The sequence below is a fragment of the Dryobates pubescens genome, chromosome 2, assembly GCF_014839835.1.
Source record: "Dryobates pubescens isolate bDryPub1 chromosome 2, bDryPub1.pri, whole genome shotgun sequence".
NCBI lineage: Eukaryota > Metazoa > Chordata > Aves > Piciformes > Picidae > Dryobates > Dryobates pubescens.
The window spans coordinates 13,444,175-13,466,417 of record NC_071613.1 but is presented as its reverse complement, the minus strand read 5'-3'; the positions used below and the strand labels follow the sequence as shown (position 1 = coordinate 13,466,417).

Here is a 22,243-nt window from a genome sequence, read left to right as displayed (position 1 = left end):
ATGATCCTGCTCTGGCAGGGGGGTTAGACTCAGTGAGGTCCTTTCCAACCCCTAATGTTCTGTGATTCTGTGTTAAAATGAAATTAGGCTGAGACAAACACACACAGCTACCTCAAAACCAATGAGTAACTAAAAAGTCATGATTATGAAACTCAGGTAACTGCATCTTGATCCCTAAAGGGGGCAGGCTAAGCAAATGGAGATGACTACAGCTGCAGTAGTTTTTGGAATTTAAACCTGTATAAGCAAAGTAATTCCCTACTCTGTTCTGGCATAAACCTAAGCTGGTCTTTTCACAGTACAAGAAGTCTAAAGAGCCAGCTGACCAATTTATGAACAGATCTGAGTAACTCTTGAGAAAACATATCCCAGGCCCCTGTGCAGCAGCAGAAGAAACAGACCAATTTTAGATAGGAAATTCTTCTTGATGCTCATTGTCCTCTATCTCCTAAGCTCTTGCAGAACAGAAACTTCTTCCAAAGCAATTTAATTGGTTTTACACTTGTTTTTTGTGTGCAGAACTGGCTGAAAGAAAATATGGAAGCAAGGAGTTCTGCATTTCATTCCCCACTAACAGCCAGCCTTAAGAGCCTCTTTGCCTTCTGCAGCAACAGCTTCTGCACGTTGGTCCATTCTCTCAGGGTTAAGTCTTGAGCTTCCTATTAACCTCCTCAACAGCTTCTATTCCACAGGCCTTCAGGGAGCTACACATCTGCCCTCTCAGCTAAGTTACTCCCATGAAAGATTTCTAACAGAAGCACTGCATTACACCACAGTGGAAGATGAACTGATAGTACAAAGGGAGGAATGTGTTTACAGCTTAGGTCATGTTAAGTGCATAAGCCACCAGGTTTTGTTGAAAGAGGAACATTTTCAGGCTGTTTCTTCCTCAGGTAAAAGGAAGTGAAGCAACTGGTACCCAGAGACTGCAAGGCCCTCACTTCAACATGTGCATCTGATTGGAAGGATGTTTTTGCTGACAGGGGGGTTTGGCAGTGCTCAGCACTAAAGAATGTTATCACATTTTCCACAGGAGGCAGAAATGGAAGAAGCAAGTTCTACAAAATGCTTTCCTCAGTCTTGACTGGGCTTGGCTTTTGGCAAGTTCTCTTCTTTAGGAGCTGGTTTCAGTGCAATACTGCAAAAGCTGAGGAATAGTAGTGTTTTACATATGGCAGAAAGGAAACCTAGAGTTCTGTTTCCCAGTTATACCTTCAGCTCACCTTTTGTCCCTGTTAACAGCTGCTTACAGGCACTACCTTGGTGGAAACACAGCATTTTGGCTACAATTCCATTACCTTATGCATCACAAGTTCATGAATTCTAGTGCCAGGAGGTTTCAACTCTCTGCATCTTTCAAACTCAGCAAATCTTCCAAGCTTGAAAACTCCAAAGGAGTGACACTGTGGTGCATTACTTCTGAACTTTCATATCACTTGCTGCATCCTCTCCACATGCACTTTGATATGAAAGGATTTTAATTGAAGGACAGGCAAACTAAAGCACTTTACTACCAATTCTAATCCAAGAACCCTTGTCAATAGAGAAGCTAATATTTTCAGAATATGAATTGTGCTCTAGTTATGCAGAACTGAAGGTTTTCCATGGTCTGTGAAATACCATAGGGGTGTTACAAACAAAACCCAGATTGGTTGGGTGTTTTTTTTGCTCACTACAATGACATGAGCAGAACATGACAGGGTGTTAAGCCTCAGTGGCAAAACCTGAATAAATACAACTGTTCCTGCAAACTCCTGCTTGCAGAATTTGCCATTACACAGCATATTAATTTAATAGAAAAATCCTCAAGCATCACAATCATGACACTTCCTTTGCTATTTGTGGGTAGAAACTAAATCCACACAAAGAGCAACTCTCTAGAGGCACAAGAGGAACATTTAAGCCCACTCATTCTATGATATCCCACTAAACCCCCCCCAAATACCTCAGATATAAATAAACTCCTAGAAATCCAGCACATTCTCAAGCAAGACAGATGCAGACTAACCAAATTAAATTAGTCCTCTAAATTGAAAAGAGAAGAATTAGAAAAAGTGAGATCAGAACTAAAGACCCAAAGTCCACTTAATACAGTTTCAAAGTGAATTCAAAGCACTTATGGCACTTAAGAAATCTGGCATCCACTGTCTTTTTGAGGCTTTATATCTGGTTCCTTCAGAGGTTTTACTTCTTCATCTGTTTTTGGTTTAGCCTGCAAACATAAAGAAAAGAATAAATACCACAAGCACAAACTGCTGTGTCTGCACACTATTTACCCACAGCTAACTTCACATATTCTAGTCTCACAGTCCCCTCTCTTTTCAAGGCTGAAGACTTTGAGCAAGCCTCAGGCAAGTGGGAAAAGCCAAATATTCTCTATTTCAGCATCCTTAAATGGATCCCTTTCTACAAGTATTTTTTTTGCATTCACTCCTGTAACATTTCAGCAGCTTATACACATTGAAGAATTTCCTTCTATTCAGGGCTTAAGAACAAATGACTCTTAATTTGCAGATGCTGACAGCGTGGCAGAGAGGTGAACTGACTTTGCCCTCTGTCACAGCTAAAATGTGAGCTCAAGTAGTAGTCTTGTGTCTGCACTGAGCTGGGGAACATGACAGAAGAGCCAATTAGCAACTCTGTATTCTAGGCAGAATAAAGCTAATGAGAAAGCAGAGTACAGAAGATTATCTTACAGTGTCATCCTTTGGCCTCTTGGTGAGATCAAATGCTGCAAGTGTTTCAGGAGTCCAGTGTGCGTTCAAGGCAGGGAATTCAAAAGGAACAGGCTCCACTAAGCCATAGTTTGCTTTCAGTTCCAGCTGGGGAGCCTCTGCTGGCACCTTCTGAAAATAGCTGTAAGAGAAAAGAGCAATGTATTTGAAACACAATGCACTCTCTCTACAAGTCTGGCTTGCAATTCTAAAGAGAAACTGTCTGGGTTTTTACATTGGCAATCACTGCTGCTCCCTTTCTTGTCATTAAGGCGCCATCCAACATGCATTCTCTCAGCGACATTCACAAGAACAAAAGCAATTCCTTCTTGGTATTGTTCATCTCCTAATTACTAGGTGGCTTTTTTCCTACTAGATAACCATTATTCCCAGTGCTTCAATGAGAAGAGCATTTTCTTCTGGTCCAAAAAGACCTTCAAAATCCAAATGGAGACTTAAAATACTTCCCAAGAAAGACAAAGAGGACAATTCTTATCCTAAATCAATCCCAACGTGCCACAGGGCCTAACAGCAATGACACTGCACCATCCACAAAGACTTGCTACAACACAAAGGATGAATGGGGGGGGTATTCATCTACTCTGAGCAAACCAGTAAGAGCTGAAAACTGACCACTACTGACATATGCTACCTTATTTCCTGTGCTGCAGCAGGGCTGTGTGGCAGGCACATCTCCCAGAACAGTCACTGGTTATCTGGTTTCTCTTTCAAAGTTTGATTCTAGAGGGACATGGATTTGTTGAAATCTCCTGTATGCTGCTGTTGTAAACTATGACAATGGTTACTGGAGCCAAAGCAGAGCAGAGAAGTTGTTTTCCTGTTTGCAGTTCAGCTTGATGTACTTGACAATTCTTTTCTTGCTGAATCAATTCCCCTGTCACGCAGGACTTTAAATATTGTATCAAGGGAAATAAATCTATTATAGTTTACTATGGTTTAAGAGGAGGGGAGGAGAGAAAGAATTGAGCAAAAGAATTCTAAAGCCAAACTAATCTTGCTATTTTAAACTGTTTCAAACTTTTTGGAAGGGTCATTTACTAACAGAAAGCCTTACTTGTAATAGTAATTATACTGGTAAGGCTCCAAGCACCCTAAGCATATTCTTCACTGAAGGCATGATTGTGTTTCAACTTCCTTGCTAGCAAAGCACAATTAGCTACCAGTCTTCTCCATCTCCCCTCTGTCCTCTTTTGGCTACCAGGTACCAGCAGCTGGGAAGCCCTCAGAGCTACACAGCAACCTCTGCAGACTTTCTCTTGTGCAGAAGGAAAAGAAATCAAGTGGCTGAAGGACGAAGGAAGAACACTGCTTAACCTTCTCCAGCATGCCAGTCCAACCTGCTCTGCTAACTGGCACAGAACAGAATGTGATAGCACAGACCCACAGCAAATCTGCTAGAAGAAAATAAGAGAATTCCAAATTCCTCTTTAAGTTACAGCCATGCCCTAAAGGACTGTAAGAACTGGAGAGTAGCATTTACCATCCAGCTTGAAATAAAGGCAGCAACAGTTCATATAGAGTACTGAAATCAATCACAAATTACTCACATGAATCCATTCTCTCTCTGGCATTTTTCTAGTGTGTTCTTAATCAAACTTCCCAACTTCCTAAAGAAGAGATGTCCAGAAGGTTTGGCAGTGGTCCCAGGCCCTTTAGTTTCTCCGTATTCTTTGCATAGTGCTTCAGCCTTGGCAAAAACTTTACAGGAAAGAAAAGTAATAAAAAGCATTTACATGACTCTGCTAAATTATGGTTCTGATCTACAGTGCTGCAGTTTTAGGAGATACCAGAATCTGGGCTTCTTCCTTCTTTGAAACAAAAATAAACTCGTTCCAAGGCAGTACTTCCAGTCGAGATTTACTGCACTGCAAAAGTGACTAGGAACAGGAGGGGTGAAAAAAAAATGAGAGAGAGCTTTTTAGGTAGGAAGATGCAGGAGAACATTGGTATGCATGGGCCAAACTGTGCCACATAGTGGGGAAAAAAAGAGAGGGTATGAAGTTGATGCCCAAAAATTGACACAGGCTTGATGCCCAAAAATAAACACTTCGAATGGATTGGGAAAAGGAGCACTGTGAACAGCAGGCAGCATTTGTTTTACTGCAAGTTAATTCAACACAGTTTGTTCTTAATAAATCCTTTTTATTTACTTTTAAAATGAACAGTTCCTGAGCTGATTATTTGAGCATTTTTCACACACTGTGGTAGTTACACAGCTCAGGCCGTTGGGGTAGCAATGACTTTGAGAAGGATGGGCAGAAGACCCCGAACTACTGTAAAGTTTCTTTAATCTACCTTTCAAATGAATGAAAAGGGGCTTGAGTTTCTGAGAGCTGTTTAAAAATAAATGCATGTGGTCTAGATTTACTGTTTAATGTGAAACAGAGCAACCTCCAAAGCAGAAAAGGCTGCAGCAACTTGACAGGCAGACCAGAAAACGTGATGACCAGGCAATTGATTTTTACACTCTATTGCAGGCAGTTCAAAGCCAGTCTTAAACAGGCTGAAGATGACATTTTCTGCAGTACTGTCATGAAAGACCCTCTTTGTTAAGACAAAAAAAGAACATACTGTTTGTATTCAAAAGTGTGCTAGATTTTCATCAGGTGACAGATAAAATCTTAAGTATAAGGGAGGCCAAATAAATACGAGACAGTAAAACAGAACAGGCATGGCATGATCAGACCCTGTTAGCCAGTCTCAATCACACTTACATTTTTCTGATTCCTGCAGAGATCTGATTGCTTCCCCACATTTATCACTTGCCAGTAAAGTCTGACCATGGTAACAGTATGCCTGATGGGAGAGGACAAAATCATTACCAAAACCATTGGGCACTTTCTGCACCAGTTCTCTTCTTCTCTTCCTTACATCAGAGCTGATTTCTCTGAAGTTGCCATTCCCTGCAGATGCTGACAACTTGGGAAGGCAGGTCAAAGCAGCATTGTCGAACAGTGCAGTTCAACATCAGCACCTCAAGGCAGATATGAAGCAAGCTGCCTCAAGTCTAGCCCAGGGTAACTTTGAGCTTCATGAAGACAGTTTTACCAAAAGCACTAGACCACAGTCTAGTTCAAACTTCTCTCTCTCACTGTATCAAATGTGCACCACTAAGTTTCATCATAGAAGGAGGATGAATTCCAGTCAAATTTACAAAGCAAAGACTAAAAGCTAGAACTACCTAAACATCACTGAATACAGATGTCTTCTGCTGCCTGAGATAGTTTGCTATAGTCCAAATAGCTTTTCCACCCCAAATCGTCCCATTGCTTCACACTTAAAGATCATATTCTAGTGAGAACTGAATTGCCTCTACTTTTATTATCTGTTGCTGAGTTTAAATACTAAATACCACAAGTGGAGGAACAATCCCACAAACCAATGTCTACCTTTCATACCTTCCTTTGATGTTTGTTCTCACAGTATAGCAAGTGTTACCCAAGCCTACCATTGCCCTTATTACAGTTACACAAATTAAACAAACACTTCAAAAACAAACAAGAAAAAAACAGCACAGCTCTGACTCTCCTTCACCTCTCAAACTTGTTAATAAGGCAAGTGGCTTTTAGACACAGCTTTAATGTAAGAGAAAGGTAACTGTGTTAAATGCTTGGTTTGGGCCTTTTTTACAGCATGAAAGAGCCAGAAGACAAGCTGGCAAGCTACAAGAAAAACAAAGACCCCCCCACCAATTTGCGCAGCTGATGATCCCAAGAGGACCACTGCACTTGCTAAGAGATCAGTCATGCAAAAAAAGGACAGCACTTGGAATGGTATCCAACATTACTTGATGCAGTTTCATTCAGGGCCTTCAGAAAGATGATCAGCTGTGGACTGTGGCAGATTGTGATGCAGATAATGGAAGCTAAGAATTATGCTCACCTTGAATTGCTGCACTTAACAATGTGATCACAATTCAGTAATTCCACACTGAATTCCTGAAGCATCATAGAATCATAGAATTGTTAGGGTTGGAAGGGACCTCAAGGATCATCTAGTTCCAACCCCTCTGCCATGGGCAGGGAACCCTCACACTAGATCAGGCTGCTCACAGCCACATGCAGCCTGGCCTTAAAAACCTCCAGGGATGGGGCTTCTACCACCTCCCTGGGCAACATGTTCCAGTGTCTCAAGTAATTTCACTTGGCTCAAGAAAAACACTTCCAATGCTACTGATGCACAGTTACCCTTCCCAGCATGGAAAGTAAAGGCAGTACTTGGTCCTCTTGCCCTAACCAGCCCTTAAACACCATTAAGAAATGTCAAAGCATTAAAAACATGAAAAAGCTGCTGTCAGCTGCAGTACTTACATAAGCCATATAGAAACAAGTCTTCAAGTTTAAGTACTTCCTCCATTTACCTGCATAGGTTGGATCCAAAGTGGATAATGTTTGATCTATGAACATATAAGTAAAGTTATTCTTTAAGACATTCCCATTAAAAAACCCCCACTCACTCCCACACTCAAAGACCAGAATTCCTGCACTTAGCAATAGATATTAACCATAAAATCACCAGAAAAGAAAGTGATAAACTGCTCCTGAAAAGGCACAGAGAAACTGTGAGGAAGAAAAACCACCAAAAAATCCAGTGTACTGAGCAGTTGTCCCTAGAACACCTGAAACTGCTGTTCACTAAGTTTGGAAGGCTAATGCTTTTAAGTATTTTTAGGCAGCATTTCCTAATTTGTAATCATGAAGTCCTTTTCAGCAGGACCAGGGAAGCGATTGTCCCCCTCGACTCAGCACTGGCAAGGCCACACCCTGAGCACTGGCTTCAGTTTTGGATCCCTCACTACAAGAAAGACATTGAGATGCTGGGGTGTGTCTAGAGAAGGACAACAAAGCTGGTGAAGGGTCTGGAGAACTGTGAGAGACTAAATCTTGTCTCTTGATGTGACTCAACATAGATAGAATCACCTTTGCTGCTTGCCCAGCCAATAGCTGATGTGTATGGGACAGACCCCACTGGATAACAACACTCTGGCAGGTGCATAGATAAAGATTGCTCACCAGACTGCAGCTGCCCTGGAAATAATGGGCAGAGGCCACTGCTGTCCATACTCTCTGGAATGTACATACCTAAAAAACTGTATAAAAGACTGAGCAACTACTGGCTCAGTAGAAGGAAAACAGAGAACAAGAGGAAACAGTCTCAAGCTGTGTCAGGGGAAGTTTAGGCTCAAGGTGAGGAGAAAGTTCTTCACAGAGAGAGTCATTAGCTGTTGGAATGTGCTGCCCAGGGAGGTGGTGGAGTCACCATCCCTGGAGGTGTTCAAGAGGGGATTGGACGTGGCACTTGGTGCCATGGTTTAGTCATGAGGTCTGTGGTGACAGGTTGGACTTGATGATCTTTGAAGTCTCTTCCAACCTTGGTGATTCTGTGATCTGCATCATAATCTTCTGCTCAAAGGCAGCTAAACCACACTCCCATTTACATCAAGCCATTTGTTTGCTGCTAATACATATTCTCGAGACATTACTCTGCCTTGTCTCCCCTCACTAACATTTCCCACTACTGGCTCCAGAAAAGAAACTCCCACAAGATAAAACAGGCCTTACCAAAATGCATCTGTTACACTGATAACTGAAGCCTTACATACACTAAGTAGAAGCTAAATGTACAAAGTATATCCAGGGACAGACAGCAATGATACCGCAGCTGATGGGCGGGTGAAGCGCGTCTGCTGGCAAGGAAGCATAAACCAGGGCACTAAGGATACAAAAGAAGTCACTTACCAGCTTTTTGGTAGAAGTTGGCTGTTTCATAAGCAAGAGCAGCTATTAGCCCTGGATTGTGTTTCAGCTCAATAGCCCGAGCAATTGTCACTGGAAAAAAACCATCCCACACCACAGTATTAAAGTTTAATGCAAAGGTCAGATCCAATCAGCAGAGGCATCTCAGTGTTTTAAACCCCCCACCATGTCAGCAGAGAGCAAGTATTGTGCAGTATAAGCAAAGTGCAGAATAAAGATGGACTGCTTCTTGGATAGGGTGATTCCAAATCAATAGAAAAGCTGAAGGAAGCTTAGTCTGAACTCTGGGTAGTAAACAGAAGCTGCAAAGTAAAGGAACTTGATGCACTCTGGGCTGCATCAAAAGCAGTGTGGCCAGCAGGTTGAGGGAGGTGATTCTGCCACTCTGCTCTGGTGAGACTTCACCTGGAGTACTGTGGCCAGCTCTGAGGTCCCCAACACAAGAAGGACATTGACCTGCTGGGCCATGTCCAGGGGAAGGCCACAAAGATGTTCAGGTGCTGGAGCACCTCTCCTGTGAGGACAGGCTGAAGGAGTTTGAGTTGTTCAGCCTGGAGAAGAGAAGGCTCCAAGGAGACCTTATAGCTACATTTCAGTATCTGAAGGAGACCTACAGGAAGGCTGTGGAAGGACTGTTTAGAAGGGCTTGTAGTGATAGGCTGAGGGGCAATGGTTTTACACTGGAGCAGGGTAGATGTAGGTTGGACATAAGGAGGAAATCCTTTACAATGAGAGTGGTGAAATACTGGAGCAGGTTGCCCAGGGATGTGGTTGAGGCCCCATCGTTGGACACATTCAAGGTCAGAGTTGATGAGGCCCTGAGCAACCTGAGGTAGTTGGGGATGTCCCTGCTGACTGCAGGGGGCTTGGGCAAGATGACCTTTGAGAGTCCCTTCCAACTCCATGCATTCTGTGATTCTATAAACTGGGAATTTTTGCTAGGTGAGCAAAGACTCCATGAAAGATGAAAAAATAAGAGGGGAGGAATGTCACATATGAGTTTGTCCAAAGTGGCTCCATTTGTAGCATCAGACTAATTTTGGGCACTTTCCTCCTATAATTGTAACTTTCTTGAAAAGCAACCTGCCCCACTAAGCCACAATACTTCAGGAAAAACAATGGCATTGCTGCCAAGCAGACTTCATGAGACAGAGTAACCCACAGAGACTGCCATTTCCCACCCCCAACAAAAATGTACTTGAAGATACCTTCTTGAGCTTCAGCTTGGCACTGTATGATGTAAGAGTCTATAAGTCGAGCTTCTAAATCTCTTCCCTTTTCTACTGGTGTAATCAGTTTTGGAATGTGACCTTCCTATGTACAAAGCAAGTCTCAGAGTTAGTTTAGGCTCAATACCACTGCTGCCACTGAAATGCAAGACCCTTATTCCTAACTGGATGGGACACAAAGTGAAGGTCCCAAGGTGGCTGACTGCACTGTGGCACATGCCACTGGCCAGGCAGACAGAGTACTCTTCCACTGCCACTGGGAAATAGTAGCAGGGATTGAGTGGTAGCACAACATCTTGATACCCTTCTTTGTCCTGTTTCATTCAGACAGTCTGAAGTATTTGTTCTGTAACCTCATCAGAAAAGCAAGGGCTTTGCTAAGATAAAAAGTTGAGCATGTGGAGACAAGAACAGACAGCAAAGATGGTTTTTCTACCTTCAGGTGTTTAAAAATCCCAGCTGCTATCTTCAGGCTTCTGTGAACATCTTTTGCTTCATCTTCTGTTATACTATGAATATAGAACAAATCAACGCAATCTCAGTTAGAAAGGACCTCTAGGTGTCATTCCCACCTTCTGCTTTGGAGAAGGACTATCAACAACAGTAGATCAAGATCAGTTACAGCTTTGTCTGGATGAATCCCTCAAGAATGGGGGTGTCTACCAACTCTAAGTAATCTGCTCCAATGCTGCAGTACCTTCATGGTAAACAAGTTTCTTACAGTGTCCAATAATTAAATAATCAAATAGAACTCACTTGAACAAAGAAACATGACTCTCACATAAAAAGTTGTACTGACTCTCAGATGAAAAGTAACCTCAGTGTTAAAAGCCAAAGCTTTAGCTATCTGAAAAAAATTATTGCTCTCTACAACTACCTGAAGGGAGGTTGTAGACAGGTGGAGGTTAGTCTCTTCTCCCAGGCAACCAGCACCAGAACAAGAGGACACAGTCTCAAGCTGCACCAGGGGAGGTTTAGGCTGGAGGTTAGGAAGAAGTTCTATACAGAGAGAGTGATTGCCCATTGGAATGGGCTGCCCAGGGAGGTGGTGGAGTCACCATCATTGGAGGTGGTTAGGAGGAGACTTGATAGGGTGCTTGGTGCCATGGTGTAGTTGATTAGGTGGTGTTGGATGATAGGTTGGACGCGATGATCTTGAAGGTCTCTTCCGGTCTCGTCTGGTCTGGTCTATTCTATTCTACTTTGAGAATCTGAATTTTGTACCTGAACATTTAGAGCCAGACTGATGAAGGGTTTACTCACAGCTGACACTTTCTACATAGCACAGTCAATGGGCCTAGTACACTTTGTTCGTGGATACCAGAAGGGACTGAAGTGCACTTGGACGTTACAGCACATGAATGAAAGCCAACTGCCTCCTCGAACTCCTACTGTCTCAGCTGGACAAGCCCTGCAGCAGGCAAAACTCACAACCCACTGCATTTTTTGGTGGGATATTGCTGCAATGGAATAACTAAGAGAAGAAAAACACTTACTCTTCTTTTCCAGCGAGCCTAGATGCATATTTCGTGTACCACAGAGCGACATTAAATCCCATGGAAACCAGTTCAAACACTGCATCCTGCTGGGCACTAAAGAAAGACAGACACATAGCCCCCACCAACAATTTAATGCTTTCCATTTTGTTCTAACAAGCTCTCTCTGCTGACAGCTGATATAGCATAAGTTGACATTTCTCACCATAAAATAAGCATTTCTCATTTAAGAAGTGAACAATTTCTAACTCAGAGCCTCCTGCTTGCTGAACTGCTTAAAAAGACACTTAATTTTTTTGACTCACTCCCTTTAAGAGCTCTTAACTGCAACCTCCCACACTCTGATGCCTACTTTCCCCATTTGAGAGCTTTTATTTTAAAACAGTAACTTGAGACTTGTTTAGCTTTGGGTGTGGCTGAAATTTTTCCATCTCTTTTACTTTCCCTTTTTTTCTCTCTTTATTTAATTGCACATTTTGTGGAAGGCCTTGCTCTGGAATGTCTGCTTTAGAGTTGTAGCTGCTAAGTTAATAAGCCAGAGCCTATTACACCTCTCTCAAATGAATGTTATTGCAAGTATTTGTATAACTGTAGACAAACAGCATGTGCAAATAGCAGGAAGGTTCAGTCACTAAACACAGGGTCTTTGAAAAGAGTCAATTTGCAGTCACAAGCTCAGTATAGCTTAGGAACCAGCAGACTTCAAGAAAGGTGTGGAAGTGGGAAGAAAACTATTGGCACAAGTACAAATGTGTATGACCAAGAGAAGATTAGAAGGGAGTCCTAATCAGCAGACTCTTTTCCAAGGGGAATAAAAGCTTTGAGGAAGTTGAGGACTTCTAGATAAAAACTAGACATAAGCCTGGTTATACAACACAATTAACTACAATAACAAGAAACAACTGAATAATCCAGAAGGTTAGAGATCTATGCTCCTACTTAGAACATAAACTTTGTTTGCACCAGGAGTACATGCACTAGCAGCTTCAGAGGACAAAGACGCAATCTAATTATTCAGCAACATTCAGCATGGAGAAAAGGAGAGACCTCGTAGTGGCCTACCAGTAGCTGAAGCAGGCCTACAAGAAAGCTGGGGAGGGATGTTTTACAAGGGCTTGTAGTGATAGGACAAGGGGGAATGGCTTTGAGTGGGAAAAGGGGAGATTTGGACTGGGTATTAGGAAGAAATTCTCTATAGTGAGAGTGGTGAAACACTGGAATGGGTTGCCCAGGGAGGTTGTGCATGTCCCCTCCTTGGAGGTGTTCAAGGCCAGGTTGGATCAGGCCTTGAGCACCCTGTTCTAGTGAAAGGTGCTCCTGCCCATGGTGGGAGGTTTGGAAGCAGATGATCTTTAAGGTCCTTTCCAACCTAAACCATTCTATGAATGCATGAACATCTGTACTTCAAAGACCTCAGGAGATACTGGTCAGGCAATAGTGCCAAGTGAAAATGTTTTAAACAGTAGTAAACTATCTTATCCTATTCAATTCACCAATATTTTCAAGGCTCTTCTTTCTGCTACTGCTCTAGCCAACTGTAGATACAGTTTGTAGATCAACTAAGTCACAATGAATCCTTCTAGCATTATCATCAATGACCACATCCTTACATAAAAGTGATTAATCATCTTTACAAAGATGATTAAGGGAGTGGAGCAACTCCCTTGTGAGGAAAGGCTGAGAGCTGGGTCTCTGGCTTGGAGAAGAGGAGCCTGAGAAGTGACCTCATTAATGTTTATAAATATGCAAAGGGCAAGCGTCAGGAGGATGGAGCCAGGCTCTGCCCAGTGATGTCCTGTGACAGGACAAGGGGCAATGGGTGCAAGCTGGAGTACAGGAGGTTCCATGTAAACATAAGGAAAAACTTTTTTCACTGTGAGGATGACAGAGCACTGGAACAGGCTGCCCAGAAGGGTTGTGGAGTCTCCTCCTCCAGAGACACTGAAAACCTGCCTCTGTGACCTGCTGTAGGTGATCCTGTTCTGGCAGAGGAGTTGGACTCGAAGACCTTTTGAGGTCCCTAACCTTCTGTGATTCTGTGATAAAGGCAGCACATGCTTCAGAACACCTCATGCACTACAACAACTACAAAACCCACAAAGCAACAATGTTTTAGAAACTATTTTGTGTTCAGCATTTTGCTGCACTTCAGAGTCTTCCTTCACACTTGTGCTGGCTTATCACAGACCAGAAGAAAAGAGCTGCAAACCCTGTCATCACTAAGCCATACCCACCTTGGAATTTGTCCTTGTAATGTGTCTGTCCACTTGAAATTCTGAATGTATCTCAACTTGCAGTCTTGGGAAGATTCATCTGGTGAAAGGATAAAGCCTATAGAATAAAAAAATAAGTGCCAACAGGTAACCACAAAGAAACAGCAACAAGTCATGAAGGAATGGGGATCAATGAGAATATGGATACAAAGAAAAGGAATGCTTCTCGCTGTACCCCTCAAAACCCCAGGTTACATCCTGAGGCTTTTATTTAATTCCTTGGTATCTTGAGAACAAGATGTACAAAAAACCCCAACTGGTTACTGCAAGAAACTCCTTGCCCAGCAGGTTATCAGCTCAACCCTGCTCAAGGATTGCTCAAGGAAAACCTTGTAGACATCTGCATGTCCCATGAGATGACCAGCTAGCAGTTAGGACTGCCCCAGGCACAGGCTGGGTGAGGCTGCACATGGTGAGTGAATGACTGTCCCTACCAACGTAGGAATGATGGGCACATTCCAAGAAAAGCTGCCTGGTCAACAGGGAGAGGGAGAAAGGTTTGTAAGCATCTACTCATGTAGTAATCACCTCTTCTGTCTCCAGGGCTACAGGAAAGCCGTTCTTTAGGCACAGCAACCCAGAAACCAGCAGTCAGTAGGATGAAATTTATACTACACAGGCCCAAGAAAATTTTCAGGGAGGAGTAAGATGGGCCTTGGTCTGATCAGGTCTTGCAGACTTCCAAGAAGTGAAGTCTTGCAACAGCAACTCTTGGGGTTATAGCTCTAGGTGCTGTCACATATTTATGAAGACACAAAATACTTTTTCTTTCACATGCAGAAGGCTGTAGTGACCAAACTTGAAGCTTTCTTGGAAAAAACCTCTCTAAATCTTGTCTGCAGCAACATGGACTCATTATTTTAACTTCATAGCTAGACTGCTGCATTAGCTTACACCCACCCAGAGACTGAGGGAACTAAACCAACTTGAGAACTTGAGCTGCTTCATTTCCCACAGGCTGAAAGGTCACAGTTTCCATGAATCACTTGAGTCCTAAAAACTCAGTCCTGAGCACTTGACTGCAGAGGGAGAGTTATCAAAATATTGAGAGGAGAAAGGTTTTGAGGGAGTGCATCATCAGAGGTGACCATCTACTGAAAATACAGACACTGTGCTAATGAGCACCTAAATATACCCAGGACAAGCAGCAGCAGGAGTGTAAGATGCAACATGTCTATTGTCTAGCATTAGACAAAACAGAAGTTGACACCAAAAAGTGACTTCTATCAACTAATTAATAGACTCAAGTTATCCTTAAGCAGCAATTCACCATCACCTAAGAGGCAAACATTCTCTCCTCCAGCAGGAAGCAGAATGAGCTTAAAAGCAACACTTAGTATTGACAGGGTCACAAATGACATTGGAACTTGTAGAAAGGTCCTGGTGAATACTCATGCTGGGTATCAAGCAATAGAAGCCATGAAGATACTCTGCTTCCCAAGAAGTGCTAAGCTTCTTTACAGAACATCAGCAGATGACACACTCTGAGAAGCATCATGAAGCCTCAAACTATACATCTTTTGAGACACCAGAGTATTGCCAATCAATGTTCCTACCTTGCAAGAGTGAGAAGTACAAGTCAGTTGCATTCTTCATCATCTCTGGATTACAACTTGAGTCTGTAAACAGCTCCAGCAGTCGTGTTCGAGATAACCTCAAATCACTGTGTGGAGGGGAGGAAGTAGAAAAAATAAATCTAAGGAACTTTACCCAAAAAGGTACTAGTGAGAATGTGGCCACCTACACATGTCACTGTCCTTTTGTATATAATGTAGAACAACCTCTTCCTACATCCTTTTGCCTAAGAAAGGGAAGGGAAGCACTTGATTGAGCTATCTGCCAGTCTGTCAATCACCATCCCTTATGCCACAGGTGCAGCACCATTCCAGTGCTGAAGGCAAAGAAAAGTATTTCAGGAGGAAGATGGCAAGAAATTCAGGAAAATTTGCCATTCTCCTCTGGAGACACAGGATTAGCTCTTTCAAGCACAATCCATTTGGGACAGATAGCAATGGATAATCAGACTCATTATCAATCCATTATTCTACCATAAACTAATGAAGTCTTTCATCACCAAGAGGTTGAGTGCAGGGAAAGGGAAGGGAGGTAATAAGCAAGCACACTCTCCAAGGTGAAGAGATAAGAACAGATCTGCAAAATAAGCTGAGACTTTTCTCTTATTACAACATCTACAACAGAACATTCATGCCTCATTCACTTATGGAAATTGCTTTAAGTAATCTCTTGCAGAAGAATGCACAGTCATCACGAAGACAATGAAATGCTTAGTCCTTTGCCTCTGCATTACTATCATAGGCTTTGCCATACACTCAGAGACTTGAAAACTGGGTAATTCATTCTTTGCAACTGAATGCTCGAGGGTTGGCAGTGTCTCATGGCCTCAGCCTACACATCTCTGGTCATCTCCAGAACTGAAACTGAAGACTGACCGTTACTTTTACAGATATGCTTTTACAGCAGTCAGGTGCTCAGGACTCCAAAATGTGAGAGACAAAGTGAAGTTAATCACAAGAACACTTACTTGCAAAGCTTTCCTGCAGCTGGAGTGGTAGCTACCCCATAGAAGTTAAATGAAACGGGAGCTGTAGCCTTCAGAGGGTTGCGATGAAACCAGTGGGTCATTTTCTTTCTGTTGCGTTGTTTACACCCAATCTAAAGTGCAGAAAGAAATGAACAGTTGCAGAAATAGGTACAGCTGGGATGGTGTATCAGGCACGCTCCTCCACTCATGTAAACTGCTAGGAAAGAAATTCACCTGCAAATTTGCATGTCAATAGAAGAAATTAAGATTTCTGATTTTCCATTTAAAACACCGTTTCCAGACACCTTGTCTTCAGCATCCATGTACTGAGTGTGAGAACTTTACTCTCTAGGAAAAGATATACTTTCTGAGGCAACTATTTCAAGGTGGGCAAAAGCCTAGAACATACTTTGCTCTGTATTATTACTTCATGCTATTTTTCTCGAAACCTTCCACGTTTGTTAACTCCTGCATAAGAGAGAATATTTCCCATGTCATTTACAGATATATCTCAATGCATTGAGGTCATTATATTCTGTCTGGTCAACCACAGAATGGTTTGAGTTGGAAAGGACCTTAGAGATCATCTAGTTTCAACCCCCCTGCCATGGGTAGGGACACCTTCCACTAGATGAGGTCACTAAAGCCTCATCCAGCCTGGCCTGGAACACCTCACGGGGCAAGGGGCTTAGCACCTTTTATTGTGGCACCATGGATATAGATGAAAGTGCAATTACTTGCAACCCCTGCTGAAAACAAGGCATATATTTACCCACAAGTAACAGACCTGGCAGTTCAGTACAGTACAGCTAAGGCATAGCATCTGTTTTCTTTCACTTCAATTTCAGCAAACATACATTAACATAAGCATTTCAATGAACTTGCAACAGCAGTGCATGGTGGGAGGATGAAACCAGAGGGGTCTGTACTGGGGTAAAAGGAAATACTTCCCAGAATCATAGAGTTGTTTTGGTTGGAAAGGACTCTCAAGAACGAGTCCAACCATCATCTAAGTCTATGGTGCTAAACCAGATGCCTCAGCACCACATCTCTGTGACTGTGAAACCCCTCCAGGAATGGGGATTCAACCACCTCAGGACAGTGGAACTGTGGAACAAGTTGCCCAAAGAGCTTGTGTGGTCTCCACCTTCAAAGACTTTCAAGACCTCACTGGAAAAAGCCCTGAGCCAGCTCATCTGATCTCAGAACCATCTGCTCTGAGCTGGACGCTGGAATAGAGACTCTCTAAGACCTCCATCACCTTATGATCCATTTTTGAACCTCTAAGTTCATTGTTGTAAAACACTTTGCAGCTTCACTTAAAAAGAAGAAAACGAAAACAAAGAAACAAAGAAAAAAGACCTGCAGCAGTCCAGGTCTTCCAGACCGAGAAGACGATTTGATCTGTCAACACTTATCACGACATCTTGACCCACCTGCGCAGCGGTCTGCACAGCGCCGAGGTGCCGTCACACGCCTCACTGACACCCAAGCCAGGGGACACTTTGACAGGCCACGGAGATCTTCCGTCTCCGCACCGCCTTTAGCCCCCGCACCCGACAAAGCCCAGAGAGATTTGCCCGGCGGGAGCCTGCCCGCCGCCGACCGCCTTAGGCCTGCGCCGTCGTCTCGTCAAAGCCTGTCCGGGGCCAGCGGCAAGCACCGACCGACGCCCACCCCGGCGGGCAGCCCCTCTCACAGCAGAAGCAGCAGTGCTGACCGGCTCCCCGCGCCCCGCCGACAGCAGCGACTCGGGCACAGGCGGCCCTCCGAGGCGCCGGGACCCTCCCGGGAACAGCCGCTTCCGCCCGGCCCCGCCGCCGATCCCGGCCGTGCGTCACCCCCACAGGCAGCAACAGCAGAAAGCCGATAACTTCGTCCCGCGCAGTACGGCGGGCCGAACGCATCGATCCGGCGGCTACATCCTCCTCGCCCGGTGCCCCCGGTGCACCGGCTCCAGCCCCGTGGCTCGAGTCTCCCCGCCAGGACAACCGACGGAGGCATGGTCAGGGCCCGCAGTCCTCCCCCAGTACGGACCCCTCAGCATCACAAACAAAGAGCGGAGGAGACGGCGGCCCAGTGATGACAACGGCCCTCCCGGCCGGGTCACCTGTCTGCAGCGCTGCACAGAGGCCGCACTGCTTACCTAGAGGGGACCTCCAACGACGGCACGGCCAGGAACAGAACGAAGGGGAGGAGCGGACTCGTCCCCGCCTGGCGGCCGCCACCGCGACCCAGCTGAGAGGGCGGGTTCCCTCGGGAGCCACGTGACAGCCGCCATGACACATACCGAGGCGGACGTGGCGGTTCCTCCTCCTCGACGCCTCGGTAGCGATGGCGTGGGCGGGCGCGGCCGGCGCAGCCTACCTCGCTGGGCGGCGCTGGCAGGAGGCGCTTGCCGCGTTTGGTTGTCGAGGCGGCTGGGCTGGGCTGGGCCGGTGGCGGGCGCGGGGCTGGCGGGAGCGGCTGCGGCTGCCCGGCGCGGTGCCCCGGCCCGGGGTGAGCATGCTGCCCTAGTGCTGGGGCTATGTCGGAGGCGGCCCGGAGCCTCCTGCAGCGCTGGGGCGCCAGCTTCAGGAAGGGCACCGACTTCGACTCCTGGGGGCAGCTGGTGGAGGCGATCGACGAGTACCAGATGTGAGTGCGGGGGCGGGCGGCTCCCACCGCTGCCCCGCTGGTTCCCCCGCACGGCCCCAGAGCCCCGTGCGAGGGGCCGGAGGAGGGAGCGGCTCCTGGCCGGGGTAGGGCAAGGGGGGGGGGTCCCCGCCGGGCCTAGGCCGCGGTCCCCCACACCCCTCCGGCCCTGCCGGCGGGTCCCCTACTATAATATAGGGTGTAGGACCGCGGGCCGGGCCGTACCCTGAGGCAAGGGGGGGGGGGGGGGGGGTCGCCCGACCCGTCGGGAACCGCCCCGTCGAGACCAGCGGTCGGTGGGGGGTGCTGGGCTGGGCGCTGCCTCGGAGCTGCTGGGCTTCCCTCAGGCGTGGGGCATCGCCTGGTATGGGCACCGCTGGGCCAGGATACGCCCTCCCATCGCCCTGTCTCCCGGGCACCATGCTTGCGAGGAAAGTGGGACTCGACTGAGGCAAATGGGCTGCCGAGGGTTTAGCCTTACCCCAAAACCCCCATGCAGTCCATCAGGGTGAAAAGTGGTCCATTGCACGCCTCTGTGTTTCATCCTGGATGAAACTCGGGTGGAAGAGGGGCGAATCTGGCATCGCCAGTTAGATTGGCTTGCACTGGGTGTGACCACACCACTCACGGATCCTCCGGCATCCTCTGACACTGCAGGGCACTGATGATAGTATTCTTAGAAACACACCTGGTAGGTTTAGCCAAGTGCTCTCTTCTACTACTCTGTTCACCATGAAGGTGAAAATTATTTCTTTGTGATGCAATTGCTGCAGGCTAAGTTTCTTACGGTGAGTTTTCTGGAAGCAATCCAGAGGGTTTGCACTTGTTCACCAAGAGAAAGTCAGCTGAAGAGGTGCTTTCCAAGAGATCTTCCAGCATTGCTCAGGACTATTGAAGTCATGGGTTGTAGCCTCTCTGGCTATTGGTTCAGTTGCCCTTCAGAGTAACTAGGCTGCTGGCCACTTACAGCATAGTCATGAGATGCTATAATCTCATCATTTCATTCTCTCACCAGACAAGATGATGCAAGTTCAGTTATTGCAGTTTGCTGGTGGTCTTTAGAGCAGGGCAAGCTATTACTACGAATCTTGGCACAGGGATGAAAAGAAGTTCTCTTCCAGATCTGTATCTGAGAAGAAAAAACAACAATCATTGGAAAGTAAGAAAAAATAAAGCTATTTTTAATAATAGCCCTTGTGTGGACGTCTACAAGGAGTCCAATAGGATCCTAATGCTTTAAATTGTCTTGGCAGGCTTAGTAGTTTCATGTAATGACCTTTCTTCAGAATGAAAAGTCTTCAGGCTTCTCATTCTGAGCTGACTTGATTGAGAAGTAAGGTCACTAAACATTGGCAGACAGTCCGGTTTGAGAGTCGAAGTACAACTTTTGTTCCTTTCCTCCCAGCCTCACTTGCATCTGGTGAGAACTGAAGTGATCTCTGTGCTCTTGCTTTATTTTGACTTTGTAAGAAAGCTCCTCTTGGGTAAGCTGCTCTTAGAAGCCTTATCTGGGAGTTTCTACTGAATAGAGAAGTCACCAGTAGATGAACTCTGTGGTTCCAGGGGAGAGAAGATCAAAGGATTACAGAGAGATATCTCCTAGGGAGCAGCCAGAAACTTTTCAGTGTGTTTATCTGCTTCTCAGACACACAGCAGGTAAATTAACAGCCCTTCCAATCTATAGTGTGGAAGCTGCAAATAAGCAACACAGGGCAAGATACCTACTTGCACCTCTGGACAGACACAACATCATGGCTTTGTACTGCTGGCTTCTCAAATGGCAGTCTGAGATGGGATGAACAAGTGTGTTGCTGGAGTTGGTCAGGTGCTGCTGATGGCTGGGTCTGTACTGATCAGCACAAGGTGGCTGGGAAGAAGCTAGTTGTGAGCTTACTGTTGATGAGCTTCCTGATACTCAGTTTTTTGTTGTTGCTGTTTCTTTTGTTTGTGTTTTCTTATTTTTTGGTTTATCTCCTTGGGATTTTTTGTTTTGTTTTGTTTTGCTTCCCCCAAATCTGAGCTACTTCAGACCATGGATTTAATGGGTGCTGATGTACAAGAGATGAGGCTGTTTTGCCTGGAGAAGAAAAGGCTCCAGGAAGACCTTATAACAGCCTTCCAGTACCTGAAGGGGGTTACAGGAAAGCTGGAGAGGGACTTTTTACAAGGGTTTGTAGGATAGGATGAGGGGCAGTGGCTTTAAGCTGGAAGAGGGGAGATTCAGACTGGATATTAGGAAGAAATTCTTTCCAGTGAGGGTGGTGGAACAGGTTGCCCAGGGAGGCTCTGGATGCACCCTCCATGGAGGTGTTCAAGACCAAGTTGGATCAGGCCTTGAGCAACCTGTTCTAGTGGAAGGTGTCCCTGCCCTTGATGGGGTGTTTGGGACTAGATGATCTTTAAAGTCTCTTCCAACCCAAACTATTCTGTGAACCTATGATGTAAGCCACAGTTGTTTGCCTCCTGTGTCCAGGGGACTTGCATCTGCTGAGGTCTTTGTTACTTCTGTAAGTGCAGGAAGCTTGGTGCAAAGATGGGCCCTTGTTTGCTCATGTGCTTACTCACGCAGGAGTGCTCTGAGCTGTCAGAAGTGCCTTCCTCATTGAATGTCCCCATCTGTGGAACTTGGTCTGATCCAACTTTGAACAAGCTTCAAGTGGGATGCCAGATGCATTTGTTTGGGTTAGGGTGGTTGGGGTTTTTTTTATCAGTGACAAAGGGAAAAGGAGTTGTGTTACTGATGCTTGCAGGATGTGATGTTGCCTATTGTGGGTGGCATGTTGCTGCTATGGTGATATATTTTCTTACATTGCTGCTTTTAAATGTCCTTTCTGTAGGTCCTGTGTATCCTATTGGCAGGGTGGTAGGGAAGGAGCATACACTGGAGTTCAAACACATTTGTGCTTCTTACCTTTTCTCCCCTTTACAGGGCCACCTTGTCCTGTTTGGTTGTGATTTCACTGATGCTAGCTCAGAACTACATTGACCTCAGTCCTTGTGGCTTTTTTAAAGAGAGCTTATTTTTAGGAAAATCCAAGAAATAATGGAGTTCAATTATTTATTTTTGTTTCTGACACAGGCTTTCCTGATAATGTGTTTTGGTGTGTTACATCTTGGTGTATGTATTCCACACACCCCCACACACCCCCTACGAGAAACAGACTCATGCTCTCTGCAGTGGTGGAAAGGAGATGAATCCCTTTAACAAATCAAATTTGTAAGGTTCTAGACTGAAGTGCATCATGGTATCCAGAGTACTGCTGCTGTCCCTGGGTTTCCCCTCAACCCTCTGTGCCCTTCCCCCACTGCTTTTTAAGATAAAATTATTTACAGGGAATGGCAACAATTGCCCAGAGGTTTGGGTTGTTTAATGTTCTCCTTCCTCCTGGGACGGAAACTGTAACTCTTCCCATAGCTTCCCCCTCCAGCTTCCTTTCGCTTTCTGGAGCTGTTTGCTTGCTGTTACTTTCCAAACCCCTTGGTACTCCTGTCTCCGTGGTGACAAGGGGTGGGGTCTCCTCTCTGCATGCGATGCTGACAGGCGCAAACATGAGCTGATGCAGCCCGGGCCAAGCCAC

General features: G+C 45.3%; 2 protein-coding genes across 2 annotated transcripts in view; one reads left to right on the top strand and one right to left on the bottom strand.

Moving 5' to 3' along the window:
- Positions 1-1,690: 1,690 nt before the first annotated feature.
- Positions 1,691-18,242, bottom strand: BROX (BRO1 domain and CAAX motif containing). The gene is made up of 13 exons (XM_009901203.2): positions 18,178-18,242; positions 16,032-16,162; positions 15,046-15,152; positions 13,451-13,547; positions 11,217-11,312; positions 10,157-10,229; positions 9,700-9,805; positions 8,474-8,563; positions 7,046-7,131; positions 5,450-5,531; positions 4,283-4,433; positions 2,697-2,856; positions 1,691-2,212 (listed from the first exon to the last, which is right to left on the bottom strand). The coding sequence occupies exons 2-13, from the start codon at positions 16,130-16,132 to the stop codon at positions 2,126-2,128; spliced, it is 1,236 nt and encodes a 411-aa protein (XP_009899505.1). The 5' UTR covers positions 16,133-16,162; positions 18,178-18,242; the 3' UTR covers positions 1,691-2,125.
- Positions 18,243-18,393: 151 nt separating this feature from the next.
- The window catches only part of AIDA (axin interactor, dorsalization associated), a 30,879-nt gene continuing 27,029 nt past the window's right edge, over positions 18,394-22,243 (top strand). The window contains exon 1 of the mRNA XM_054170302.1: positions 18,394-18,668. Coding sequence (XP_054026277.1) covers positions 18,559-18,668 — 110 coding nt within the window. The 5' untranslated portion in view covers positions 18,394-18,558. The remainder of the gene's footprint in view (positions 18,669-22,243) is intronic.

Coding starts and splice junctions, on each gene's coding strand:
- BROX (XM_009901203.2), bottom strand. CDS start 16,132: ATGACCCACTGGTTTCATCGCAACCCTCTGAAGGCTACAGCTCCCGTT. Junction 5,532..7,045: donor CTTGTTTCTATATGGCTTAT/GTAAGTACTGCA, acceptor CTCTCCCATCAG/GCATACTGTTACCATGGTCA. Junction 2,857..4,282: donor CAGAGAGAGAATGGATTCAT/GTGAGTAATTTG, acceptor TTTCTCTTACAG/CTATTTTCAGAAGGTGCCAG.